General features: G+C 37.6%; 1 protein-coding gene across 1 annotated transcript in view; it reads left to right on the top strand.

Annotated features, from left to right (window-relative positions):
• The window catches only part of SCUBE1 (signal peptide, CUB domain and EGF like domain containing 1), a gene marked incomplete at its 3' end in the record, with an annotated part of 137,165 nt that extends 127,908 nt beyond the window's left edge, over positions 1 to 9,257 (top strand). The window contains 3 exon segments of the mRNA XM_072400305.1: positions 794 to 946; positions 1,715 to 1,794; positions 4,131 to 9,257. Of these exon segments, the coding sequence (XP_072256406.1) occupies positions 794 to 946; positions 1,715 to 1,794; positions 4,131 to 4,283 (386 nt within the window).
• Between the last annotated feature and the right edge of the window lie 5,336 nt (positions 9,258 to 14,593).

The raw sequence follows: 14,593 nt of genomic DNA, 5'->3' as shown, positions 1-14,593 counted from the left end.
GTGCTGTAGTGACTGGCAGAGTAATGTAATACTCTTCCATGTCAGTGGGTGGCAGTAGGTAGCTCAAGCGCCTTGTTTATTTTTAGAGGCGAGAATTAGCTACAAAGTGTAATTTTGTAACACTTTTGATTTGTGGTGTGCTGCAGGATTTTTTAATGTAAAAAATGTGCCGTGGCTCAAAAATGGTTGAAAAACACTGCCCTAGATAGTATCAGCTAGGTCAGATCAGGGAAATGTACTTGTTGGTGAAAAAAAAATCTATGATGTGAATATGATGAAGTGATTGGTAATAGCCTGTAGGTGGTGCTATACACCTTTATTTTCAAGGTTTGTAACAATTTCTAATATATTGGAAAACTGTTCCTGAATTATAGAGCAAAGCTAGAATTCCAGCTGAATTTATTTCTCCAGGACACCAAGGTCTCTTTATATGGTGACTCAAAAGTGTCCCAGAGACCAAAAAAGCACCCTAAGCTGCTATAGTCCTACTCAGTTAAAAGCTAATACATCTACTTTCTTCTAATCTGTGTCCATTGTTCAGGTGCTGACAGCGGTAAGGTAAGTTTTTAAAGCTTATGTGTTCCTGATTACCTATTAGATGTTTAATGTAGGTTATTTTAGCACCTTGCAAATTAAAAACAGTAAAGTTTTCTTAAAATTTTTGGTGATCCAGTGGAGCAGCCTGTGATTTCACACAAGCATGTATTTCATATCCTGTTTGTCCCTTGCATTCAAACTTAAAAAAAAACGGTAATAGTAATTTTCTCAATTTCTGTCAATTCTCCATTTCCAGCCTCGCCAACTTCTATAACGACTTATGAAACGTGTCAAACGTATGAGAGGCCTATTGCGTTCACCTCGCGATCTCGCAAACTGTGGATCCAGTTTAAGTCCAATGAAGGAAACAGCGGGAAAGGTTTCCAAGTTCCATATGTTACGTATGATGGTATGTGTTAATGTAATGTAGGATTCTTGGATTATAATCTGCAAATTGTCAGCAGTAAAAAAAAAAAAAAAAAAAAACATACTACATATTTAAAATATATTTTTCTTGACTATGAAAATCTTGTACAGTTATTAACATTTTTTTCATTCACAAAAAGCTAATTTCACATATTATTATTTATTATTATATATTTTATTATCTAATTCTTCATTATCAAGAAGTCTGAGAGCATCTTGGTGATTCACAGCAAAGATCAGACGTCTTCTGGAATTTGGCTTCTTCTGTATCTTTGCTACAGTGTGCATCTACCTAATTCATTTAAACTGGCAGAGCAGTAAGACAGGCAGTCCATAATTTTAGTAGCCAAAGACGGGTTACCGTCTGGTATATATCATTAGAAGTACAAATCATGGACATGCCTTAAGCTGTACAGCGGTATGATTGCTCACATCTAAAGGAGTTTTTAGGATATTGTATTTTAGAAAAGCTCAAAAGTCTGGAACAGTTATAGTATATTTTTTAATGTACCAAACATTGGAGTGATGAGAAGACTCCTATTTTAGACTGGTCCATATGATACTTTCATTACCTTAGTACAGGGACCCTGTAAAATATGTCCCTCACTAGACCCAGATCAAAGGTTTAGTTATATTTAAGAATATAATATAGAAAAGTGAACGATCTCAAAGCAAGAAATGGATTATGTCTCTATTGTCTTGTTCAAAAGACCAACTAATCTATTTTTCCATTATGCTGCTACTTTTGCAGAGGATTACCAGCAGTTAATTGAAGATATTGTTCGTGATGGCAGATTATATGCTTCAGAGAACCACCAGGAAATTTTAAAGGTACGCTAACATCCTATTTAAAGACTCAACTGACATCGACATAAATATGGAAAAATTGTGATTTTCTAATCTGTCCAATCACTATCATTAAAGCTTAAACCCAGGCAAGGGGCCAAATACAACAGCGATATACAGGTGCATCTCAAGAAAATCGAATATCACGGAAAAGTTATTTTTTTTCAGGTATTCAGTTCGAAAAGTGAAAGACATATATTACACACATTATTATTATCATTACACGCAGTGATATGATTCAAGCGTTTGTTTCTTTTAATTTTGCGGATTTTGGCCTACAGCAATAATCAGCATAATACTACCCAAGATTCAATATGGACTCATGGTGTCTCATACCACTCAGCTAATTAACCCCGAACACCTCCAAAGGTGTCCTGAGCTAATAAATGCTCTTGTAGTCAGGTTCAGTAAGCTACACAATCATGGAGAAGACTGCTGATTTGGTAGTTGTTCAGAAGACAGTCCTTCACACCCTCCACAAGGAAAGTAATCCACAAAAGGTCATTGCTAAGGAATCTGTCTATTCAGAGTGCTGTCTTAAAGCATACTAATGGAAAGTTGAGTGGAAAGAAAAATGTGGCTGTGAAAAATAAGACATGAACTTACAAGTAATAGAAATTCATCATGGCATATTCAGAAAATAAGTGCAGACTGGAAACCCCATGTATCACAGGCTAACAAGTAACACTATGTACCTGACAAATTACACATAACATTATTAAAGTATAGTTAACTTGAACACAAAATTTAATTAAGGGTGATGAATGTTCAATAAATTTTTTTAAACATATAGACTTTTTATCTCCAATTATTATAGAACTGAATGAACTCTGACCCTCTAGATGGACTAAACTATACTGTCATCCAAAAAGACTCAGAGTAATAAAAAGAACTTATTTTTAGTAGATACTGTACGGAGTACTGTTGAGATTACGTATTCCCCCACACAGAGTGCATTGTTTTCAGTGAGTTAACACAGACTTATAGGTTTGCATTGTGAACACACAACCACTGTGTAGCAATGCAAAGTAAGAACCAAAGCTTCTTGAAGTTTTTATGTAGTGAACATATTTGGCTGCCCATATACCGTGGCTTCTGAAAGTATTCGGACCCCCTTTAACTTTTTCAATTTTGCTATTTTGCAGCCTGATGCTACATTAGTTTAAGTTCTTTTCTTTTTTTTCCTCTGTCTATACCCAGTACCCCATAATGACATAGTGAAAACAGAATTGTAGACAATTTATAAATGTATTATAAAGATCCTCTCTCGGTGGTACAGGACCCCAGACCGGCTACACAGCTTTTTCCCCGAAGTCTCAGATATTGGCGGTGCAACCAGAAAAAGGGCAGCATGCTACACATTTTCTGCTCATGCCAGTTGCTGGGCCCATATTGGGAACAGGTGGGGGGGGCTTATACAGAAGGTTACCACCTACGATGTACCGGGAGACCCTGGGTTTTTCCTATTGCATCAAAACACTATTTTGGATAAGAGCTATAGGAGATCTATTCTCAGACATCTTATAGTGGCAGCGAACGCCTGCATACCTATGTTGTGGAAATCAACATCGGTACCCATGATAAAATGCTCATGGAGGACCTGACTGCTAGTTTAAGGGGTACACAGGACAAATTTAATGTGATGTGGGGTAGTTGGATCTACTACCAAGACACTCAGGAGTTTTAAGTGCCACCTGGATCTGAATCTCTCAGGGTAAGAGGGGGGTTTTATATTTTATACTCTTTTTGCTCTTCCTTCTTTCTGCTATGTTTTACGGTCCCACAGATGTATTCAAATTGCTAACATTGATATGTTGTATGTAACTTCACCACGTTTTTCTTTATGTCTCTGTGCAATGTGTAACATGCTGGTTTTTTGTTTCCCATTATGTCTTGATTGGTTACTGTATTGTTTTTGTTGTTAAAAATGTTTTCAAAAATAAAGAATGTTACATAACAAAGAATGTTGAAATTTACATAAGTTTTCAGACCTAGTACGTAGTTGAAGCATCTTTTGGCAGCATTTAAAGCGTTTAGTCTTTTTGTGTATGATACAACAAGCTGTGTACATTTGAACTGGAAGATTTTCTTCTTTCAATTTTCTCAATTTCAGTCTGGTTGGAAGGGGACTGCAGGTGAACAGACATTTTCCAGTCTTTCCTGTGATGTTTCATAGTGTCAACATACCAAAATTGAAGGAGGGGGGAGGGTTGGAATATTTTCTTAGGTCACTGTATACAGAGAATATTATAATTTGGCTGTTCTTTACCCGGAACTCTAAAGTATTCTAATTTATTTTCTGTTTTCTTTTTTTCCCTTAGGACAAGAAGTTGATCAAGGCATTGTTTGACGTCCTAGCGCATCCTCAAAATTACTTTAAGTACACAGCGCAAGAATCAAAAGAGATGTTCCCACGATCTTTCATTAAATTACTTCGGTCAAAAGTGTCCAGGTTTTTACGGCCTTATAAATAGCTTTCTTTTAATTAGTGGGATTTTTTTTCTTTACTTTTAATTTTGAATTTTTTTTTTTTGGTATTGTTTTTTTTTTTCCCCCTGGTCTATCCAACACTTTGTCCCTCCTTGTCATAGAAACTGTTTTATGTGAAAGACTTTCTTAGTCTACATTCCTTCCATTCATTTGGACGAAAAAAGGGCTTTTAAGAAAAATTTTATGGACGCCTCTCAATGTATTTTTTTTCTTTTGGCTTTGGAATGATCCAAAAAAAAAAAACAGCTTCTGTTCTTCTGTACTCAGGATTGAAGACCTTCAAAGCTTCTAGTATTGTCTCATCTATTAGATATGCATGCTGCCAAGTACAAACGTATTCAAGCCTTTCCATAGACCCCTGAGGTATAAGCTGTTGAGCAACGTGTTTTCTAAAATTCAGTTGCAAGAGAGAGCAGACAAGACTAGAACCTGTAGAGAATATATTGTTTTTTTTCAAGGTCGTTGGAACTTCTGAAAGCGGATGTCATATAGAGTAAAGTGGTTTCAATGCTTGACCTGTCAAACAATTATGCAGATTGTCCACCTTTTCCTAATAAAAATGGGAATGCTGCAAATGCGTAACAACAAGAATATTAGGGGGTACATATCTACTGTTTTTTTTACTTTATTCATAGACAATACTTCAAATCCCTTTCCCAAAAGTTTTTAAAGAACTCTCGCCAGAACAGATGCTGCCACTACACTTACAGTATTATTTTACTCTGCCTTTTTTAATTATGTGCTTGTATTAGATTTTCAGGAAAGCAGCATGACAGGATATGAACATGTTAGCATTTGGATCAAATTAATTGTGCTCTTTGCCCCCAACATATGATGGCTGGCCAGCATCAGAGAGGATTTCCTTTCTGTTATACGCGCACAAATTTTTTTTTCTTCCTAATGGTAAATCAGTAGACAGGGACCAAATATTTGTTCATTGCTGTCCATGTGGCATAATGAGTGACCAGAGTTCTTTTTTTTTCTAAGCATTTTTTTCCCTATTGTATTAAATAAAGATTTTGATTTTTACTATCAACATAAGTCAGTGGTGAAATGTTGACACAATTCAGACACCATTCAATCTTTGTGGTGTGTTATTGCCCTTTATTTCAAGTTACAATAAGCTGGCACACATTTTTTTTTGTTTTTTATTTTTTTCAGTTGGTTTAAAAAACTACCTGCAAACAAGTATTATGGCAAGAGAACAAAGTGTATAGTATAATTAATAATTTTTTAAATTGCACTTGAATTTTGTATGTGATGGTTAGGGGAAGAGATGCATTTTTTTATCTTTTTATTTTTACTTTATTTTTTTTTTCTACAGATTTTAGGGATCTAATCTAAACCAAAAAATGTATAGTATTTTTAATGTTCTGTCTAGTCCCTCAGGCAGCACACACCAACACTCAATATTTAGTGACCCTTTTTTCCACTAAAGTCAAATCTGTAAGATACAAATTCTAATTGGTTGCAGTACTGTGGCCAGGGGTAGACCTACAATTGGAGCAAACTGCAGTTGTACAGGAGCCTGTTGAATTCTCTGTTTTCATACACAGTTAGTAAGTGTTTGTTTTTAGGCAGAAGACAAATGAGGCTCTCAAATTTGATGTCAGTTTTTGCCATTGCTTTCGCTTTCTGCCTCATTGCAAAACTTTTGTCATGTGCTGATGGCAACACTCACTATACTGGTCTGTATAAGATAAATGTTTGCATGGAGAGTCGTCCTAATACAGTTTTGCATTTTGATGTCCATTGTTCTTTGCTGCTTAACTGTGAACTGGGTCACCCAAGACAAACAATCGTGATTGTCTCTGGTGAATGTCTAGCATGTGTACATTGGTCCCCTGATGTCTTCATCAATCTGTCCTGACTGATAAATGAAACATTGCATAGGGATGGCCATTGTACTTTGCTATGGAAGAGGGCACAGTGGGGTGCTACTCTCTCATCCTTTCCTCTCCATAGAACAGTGCTGTATGTTTATGGCGTATTCATTTTCCATTTACAGACAGCTTATTTTGGTGGAGTGGGGCACGTTTTAATCCTTCACTGTACTTTTGTAGTTTCAGAGATTCACTGGAATTACAAAGCTAGATTTTATCACAAAGGTCATTGGAAAAATCCAAACTGTGTTTAACCTCACCCTAGGTGGCTTCTCCATAGGAATACATGAAGAGTGCACTTCAACATTTACTACAGCAAGCTTGTATGAAATGTCATGCTAGGCCTGCTCTGTGTCTGGAAATGATATCAAGAGAAGGCAATAGATTATACTCTGCCTGACTTCACCAAAAATGGTTACATTTCTTTTACTTACAGATTAAAGTGCACCTGTTCCCAGAAAATGGACATAAAGCAATTTACAGTATGCATGGTTTACAAGCAGTACCGGTAATTCACATTTAAAACATGGCATCCCTCACTATTCCTGGTGCATTCAAAGCTAAACACTCTAAATACAGGGAGACAAATGGATGTGCATTCTTATATAAATCCTAGGAGTGTATTTATAAATTATTTCCCATTTTAAATTCATAATTTATAATATTTTTTTCATATATAACATTTCCTATTGTGAGCTATGCACCTTGACAATTGGCCACTAGATGGCAGAACGAGACATTGTTTTAATAGGAACAGAAATGAGTGTAGGTAATTGGAATTTTGATCAGGGAATTTTAGAGGAATTGACGGGAATCATTCATAAATAGAGCCCATACAGTTTTTTTTTGTATATTTCTTTCAGATCTGTGAAACTGTGCTGCTCTTTTCTATATTCTTATATTTTCTATAGTCACTGCTGTTCTTTCCGATTGTATCTGCCCCTTTTCTGTAGTTTTCTGCAGGCAGCCTGTACTGGATGGGCATAGTGGGTCCCTCCCAGAGTTGTGCTATGTGCAGCACATTGATGGTGTCACCGTCACTTTTACAAGGCAATATCCAGGTCTGCAATGCCTTTTGCTTGTTTTAAAACAATTTCACTGCTTGTTCAGAATTTTCTTTGTGTGCACGTTCTGGGATTATATCCACTTTAACTATAAAAATATATGATCAAGGCTTCACAATTGCTTTGAAACTATATCCCAGGTAGAACCAAAACATTTTTTAGTTTAGTTGGATGGAGTTTCCCCACTGGGGATAATTTTACCTTGTCTCCTGCTCCAAGAACAAGAATTGAGTGGTTGTCACCAAACCAGGAATCCACAGCTCGCCTATCACGTTCCATACAAATGGATTTACTCTTGCCATATAGCAAAACAAGATATAAAATGTTTGATCCCCTTTCTCACTCTTACCTTCTAACCCAACCCCCTCGCTTGCACTGTTAATATATTAAGATTTTGTCCGTCTTCCCAATAGGAACCCAAACTGAGTTAAAAATCTAACTCTGCCTAAAACTGTCTCTCATAGATGGCCAAGCTGGCTTTAGAGGGATTGCCACCTTCTAAAGAGATTCCTATACCTTGGTTGTTTTGTGTTTGTTTTTTTTCAGTCGGACCAACTAACTTTAATAAGAACACTGTAAATGCTCAGCTCTCCTGGTGGGTAACCGGTCCAAACATTTCTGTCTTCCACATCTGTAGTGAATTCTTCAGTATCACGGCTGAGAACGCCAAATGCCCCCTGGTTGTTGTGATTCCTTCATCTGACCCCTTGTGTTACTCTAGAGTCAGAAGTTATGTAGACATGTTGTTTGTTACAAAAATACAAAAAAATAAACATTTGTAGTAAGAAAGGGTTAGAATTTCTGACAATGTTTTGTTGCGGTCTATTTCTTTCTTTTTCGGTGACACCTCCCATGTACTGTACAGACACAACAGGGTCAGAACGTAAGAAAAAATCTCGCCCGAAAAGAGGGGGTCGCTAAATGACCATGATGGGCCTGAGCTAAAAAATGTCCCATGGGACCTATATCCAGCCAATTTTTCTTTTGTCTGTGGAGCGGAGGGATAGGGTCAACACAGCTTTACATTTCCCCCACTTTTTGACATGGTGAGTGTCTGTGTTCTCATTCATGTGTTTTTATGGATGTTCTTCCCTTTTGTTATTTTATGTTTTTAAGGTCATCTCATTTTTTTTATTGTAATTCCTAAAAACAAGGCAAATATTCTCCTTCCCAGTAATGTACAGAAAAAATTTAAAAACATTTTTTTTTTCTTTGGTACCTGAATATATACAGTTACAATGTAGTTTGTATTTTTTATTTATTCTGCCCCTAGTCTAGCATTACTGGTGGGTTCACTTTTACAAAAACAGAAGATGGTCTTTTGGGCATTTTTTTAGAGCACACATGAAGCCTGGGAAGCCATTTTGGTGACAAAAGTACTGCTCGGCCTGTCTGTTATCTATATTACCACAGCCCACTTACTAGTTTGTGTGTATAGTGAACTAATAAACTACCAGTTATGGTTGCCCATAACAACCAGCTCCCCGTACAACACATCCCGTGCAGAATGACGAGATTTTAAATTGCTATGGGCAACAAAAAGATTCACCTTTCAGATATTATTACAAAACTGGGAAAAGTGGACTAGGTGTGCCGGTCTGCATTCCTGACAGTGTTTGTCTGAAGGAAGTTAATGCTGCCTATAGCATCATATTTACCCTTATCATTCCATTCTGCAATGCAAACACAAAAGCAGCATTCTAGTTGTTCTGAGCAACAACAGTTCTATTGAACATCTTCACACAAATCCCTTCAATAGAAAATTAAATCCTAAGCATCATGGGGGTCGATTATATAGATTGGGTTGGCTTTGTTGGGTAATGGATCAATACTGAAGTATTACGCCACGTATATACCACCTTTGTTATTATATAGGCTTCATTTTTCTAAATTTTGCTGTCATAAAAGTTTCATAAAACTTTAATTTCAAAGTTTTTAATAGATGATCTCTCCTAAATCATATCAAACATCACATTTCTCCGGTAATACAGTCTGACAAAACGCATCTCAAGTCCGATGGAACATACATGGGAGTAGACACTCAAAATGTGCATAACCTGCACCAACTGCATCCCTACATAGCATTTAGACCTCTAACACTTTTGAGCTGCGTACGTAACATTATAGGATGGCATTCTGAATGCAAAAAAAACATTATTTAATAAAGTGTAAATTATCTGGAAGATATGATGGGTGCTGTTTAGTGTGGGAATAGAATATTCCAGAAAAGTATAGTAATGTGCTTTGCCCATAATATTTCAACCAAAATGCAAGTGCAACTGTCAAAAAAAAAAAAAAAAGACCAGGACAAGAAAGTTGATTATCTCAATCTCAACCAAAGGCACAAAACCAATATAGGATAGTCTGCTCAGATAGAACTCCTACTTTGGCTGCAGATGTCTCCAGCTGACTTGCCTAGAACTAAGGTAATAGCAGAGATCCTATGATGGAAAAAAACTTGTGAATGAACAAGACCATTGAAAGTAAAGATATCCTAGAGTACGAGAATAAAAAATTTTGGTTTGCCAAGGGCATTTAGGAACCATGTTGTTCCTACTCCAACACCTGAATTTTTGCTCCTTTAACCTCCAAGGACAAGGTGTGGTGAAAAATTCTGTGGGAGTTTACAGAAAATCTTGACACTTGCTTTCGATGTGATTATTTCTAGGCAAGAGTCAGGCCCTCCATGTAAAAGTTCAAAGTTGTCTGTATCGCCTTTCTTCCTCTTTCTGATGCTTGGTTTAAACATAATCAGATAAACTTTGCAACATGCCTAAATGAGTTCCTGCCATGTGATTGTTGGATTACCTATTTCCATTAACAAGCCGTTGAACAGGTGTACCTAATAAGTGGCCAATGGGTGTATAATGGACAGCCTTTAGATCATCTGTCTGGGCTTTCTTAGAGATGCCTAATGAACAGGCTTCAATGCTTTAGAGGATAAAATGTGCAGACTGATTGGCTAGGAAAAACAATGTCACTAGAAGCACATAAATCATCACAAGCCATTACTGGTGCCAATCTCCAGTAAACTTAAGCTTAACTATGAAGCCAATGCTGCTAGCAATTTCCTCCTATTCTGACAGCCCACTACATAAATAACCATGGACATAATTTTTTTTCTTCACTGCTTTGTCATCAGTAATGGTTGCTGAGAACACAAATACTGCCACTGTAAGAGTTTCTGGGAGGTATGAAATGGTCAGGGGTACTTCTAACCCACCAGTATGAACTTTGGTACATAAATTTGGTTTAAGGCTTGTGTACATGGGTGTAGTTTTGGTGTGCAAGGTAATAAATTCACATTTACCTCCATTTAACAGTGGGAGTGGGGGTGATTGTTCTAGCACCTTTGGTATTCAAATAAATGCGTTTGAGCTGAGTAGTTGCCAAATGTAAAAAGCTGTCCTTTATTAGCAACACTTGTGTACATAAACCTTTGGAAATTGGATAGCACAGTTGTCATATTCAGAACATTTCCAGGTCCTGTCAATTTCATCTACGCAACATCTCAAAAATACACCCCTACCTGTCCCCTGAGACCACCAAACTCCTTGTACATGCTTTTATCATCTCTTGTCTGGACTACTGTAACCTCCTCCTCTCTGGTATTCCTCTAACCCCACTCTCTCCTCTACAATCTATTATGAATGCTACAGCCAGACTCATCCATCCTTCCCACCGCTCCTCTTCTGCTGCATCTCTTTGCAGATCTCTACACTGGCTTCCATTTTATCTTAAAATCAAATTTAAGCTCCTGTGCTTTGTCTTCAAATCCCTCCACAGTTTTTGTCCCACTTACAGTTCTGATCTGGTAAAAAAATACCCCCCTGCCGCTCTCTCCTCCCCTCCAATGACCTGCTACTGACTTCCTCACTCATAACCTCATCACACGACTCCAAGACTTTTCTAGAGCTGCCCCAATTCTCTGGAATGGTTTTCCTCATCCTATTCTGCTTGCTCCTACTTTCTGCTCATTTAAAAATCTTTTGAAACCATCACTACTTACCACCACTACATATCTCCCATTCTATTGTGTGTAAATTCCCCCACCTACTAGATTGTAAGCTCTTTGGCGCAGGGTCCTCTCCTCCTGTATTCGTCTATCATTTGCAACCCTATTTATTGTACAGAAAAATCACTCCAAAAGGGACTACTGAAGAATCCTTCCAGCCTTAGTTTTGTCTATAAATTAAATCAAAAGAAATCTCAATATTCATTCATCCATGCCAAAAAAACTTTTTTTATTAGTGGTGAAAAAAATAGAGAAAATGTACAACCCCTGTCGTGTTTTACTCTACTCTGCAATCAGGAAACAGACATCAATCAAAACAGGCATGTCCTAGCATCCTGCTATTCCACTTGTTGGTGTTACATTTCTTCTCAATAACTGTCCTGGTGGGGTTACAACCTTTTCTAGGAAAAAACAGCCTTCCATTATTTTTCAAACATAATAAGGCTGTCAACAAGTCTCTTTCCTGCTGAGGAGGTAGCAGCCCTATGTCCTAGATAGGAATTGCACCAATTAGGTCTCCATTGAGTTAGTCCTAGAACCCCATTAGGCTTAAGTTCAAGCTAGTGGTTTTTGCAAGAATTATGCTGCTCAGAACTGCCAAAAATGGTTAATTGGACTGAATGGTTCTGTTTTTATTCCTTTCATTGACAGAAGGCTGGAGGTGGCAAAGTTGGTACCCTTTTGTTGGATGCTAGGTGTAGTGTCCAGTGGTAGTTTGCCACCCCTTTTACCTTCATAGAGTTAAATTGATGCCACCTGCAGAACCTTTGAAAGCATTTTTTTGACCAGTGTTTTTAGAAATGTTTGCTAAAACCAAAGATTGTTGCTTAAAACTGCTCCTGTGCACTAGGCTGAATAGTCCTGGGATTAGTAAATGTTTCACAGCTAGTCTGAGCCTAACTCTTTCCTGACACATATATACACACCTATATTGACACACCTTCAACAATACAACATATTGATGAATCTGTTGAGATGTTTTTCTGCGCAGTGTAGAGCTTGTTTCTGTATGTGGTGCTGCTGCAAATACATATAATATAGATAATATATATGTATATATATATATAATACATATAAATAAGGAGCCAGGACAAATGTAACTTCTGGTCTTGTACAAGAATTATAAATTCAGTGTCCACCCAATAGTCAAAGAGGTGTTCTTTGGACCTGGAAGTTGGCTGCAGCATTGACAATAGTGATGGTGGCTTTGTGGGAAGCACCAGTGACAGGTTACCTGTGATCAGTGCATGGTGCCTAGAAACAGATACATCTATTGCTGATATATAGATATATATAGATACATGTATGTCATCACAATAGGATAATCTTTTCTATAGATTTGTCTTTTACATACACCTGCCACAAGAGGAGTAGAGAGGCTGCCATTGCTGCTATCCTCCTAAAAATGTTTAGTTGGCTGCATCTGGTTCATTATTTTTAAGTCAAAGACCTGGAGCAAGCTTGCAGTAAGCAAGTGGTCTAGTTCCTTATTTATTTCTTTTCTTGACCTTTGATTTAGAGAAAGTTTTGAAATTAAAGCATTATCAGAGATGACAGCCTGCTGAATGTATTTGTTTCCTGTTCATATTACTAGAACACACTAGTACCCCTTATCATGTGATTGTGCTATCAGTGATATTACAGCAGGGGGCAGTATAGGGTAAGAAATAAATTGCCTTGGCTTCGGCAGTTTTTAGTGCCAGAAAATTTGGAGGTAAAGTGGTTAGACTAAAAACCTTAAAAAATGTATGTAAATAAAATACTTATTACTCACCAGTCTTTTTTTGTCTTTAAAATGGTTGCAACCTATAACTAAATGACATTTTTCACAATTTTTACATGGGTTGAAACAAGACAAAAGTGTAATAAATTCAGCAAAGAGGAAAAAATATAAATACATTAATAAAAAGCAGCATACACAGAACCCTGGTTCCCCATGGCCCAGTTTGCTCCAACAAGAGAAGAAGCTTTCCTTATCCCCTAAGATATTCAGTTTTCTAAAACACTATGTAGTGTATGTGTTGGGTCTTCTGCTTCAAAGAGAGCTAATAGGTGAGCAGAACTTATCTTGGTGGGTTCAAATGGTATGTTTGGGTTGGCTGCCTGGTTTGCATAGATTATTTAGGAGGTATCATAATAGGTGTCTGTTATATTGTGGCTCATGGGTAATGTAAAGGTAAGACCATGGTGTGAAAGTGAGGCAAGGTAGATTTAAAGCCTAAAAGGCAGGGCAGAGTGGATGCAGGCTGGCTGAGTATTGTCTGCTGATGAGGAAGGGTACAGGTTTCAGTGATGGGAAATATCAGAAAGGTGGGAGTGCAAGTGAGTAAAATAACCTTAAGAATGAGGCTATTCATGCTTTACATATGGAGGTTGGTGAGCCAAGAGCACTGTAGCAGCAAAAGTTGTATGGGGGTATGGGGAAAGGCTATGTCTCCAGAGCAAAGGGGGAAGCTTTTGCCTTATGAGTAAAGAAATTAATAAGTGTAGATGCTGGTCCAGTAATTAAAAAGCTTGCGCATCTCTAGGATAGTGGTGATAACAAACCCTCCTGTGCTCCTGTGAGATGTCAAGTATCTTGGCTATCTATTTTGTGGATATTCGCCGGTCCTCAATAATCAGCTCATGGACAGCATTGCAGGTTGCCGGGTCAGTTGAGGTTGGGGGGCTCCCACTGCGGGGCTCATCTTCAACGGCGGAGGCGGAGTCTTGAAACGAGATATCCAGGTTGTGACAGTGCTGTAGTAAGGACACTTCTCCACCAGTGTTTGTGACATCTCAGTGTTAATGTCCTTTGCTGAATTTCCCTGGAGAAACAAAAACTTCATGATGGCCCATAACTCCAACAAGGAGAAACTTGCTTTGTGCCTCTCCCATCACAGCTTCTCACTAAAAGCAAAAACAGGTTTAGGAATAGCAAAGACCTGATATTTGCACAGTTACATAACAAGATATTGGGCTGTCATATGCCCCCACACTCATTTTTCTATTTCATCTGGAAGGAGGCAAAGCCAGGGACTTCTCAGCACCCCCTCGTACTTCAAAATCATTATTTAATGTACAGCGCTGCATAATATGTTGGCACTATAAATACTGTTTAATAATTATAATAATAAAATGTTTTTGGCAGTATTCTGGTTGGTAATGCTATAGTTACTATGGTGTCTTCCCATCCTAGCCTTTTCACACCTGACTGGCTCCCAGTCGTACCCCTTCTTTTCCCAATCAGACGTTACATAGTTAGGTTGAAAAAAGACATAAGTCCATCAAGTTAAACCACTAGGAAAATAAACATATCCCAGATAATAACCCTATATAGTTAATCCAGAGAT

This window comes from Pyxicephalus adspersus, chromosome 2, assembly GCF_032062135.1.
Source record: "Pyxicephalus adspersus chromosome 2, UCB_Pads_2.0, whole genome shotgun sequence".
NCBI lineage: Eukaryota > Metazoa > Chordata > Amphibia > Anura > Pyxicephalidae > Pyxicephalus > Pyxicephalus adspersus.
This window is presented reverse-complemented; position numbering and strand designations above follow the sequence as displayed.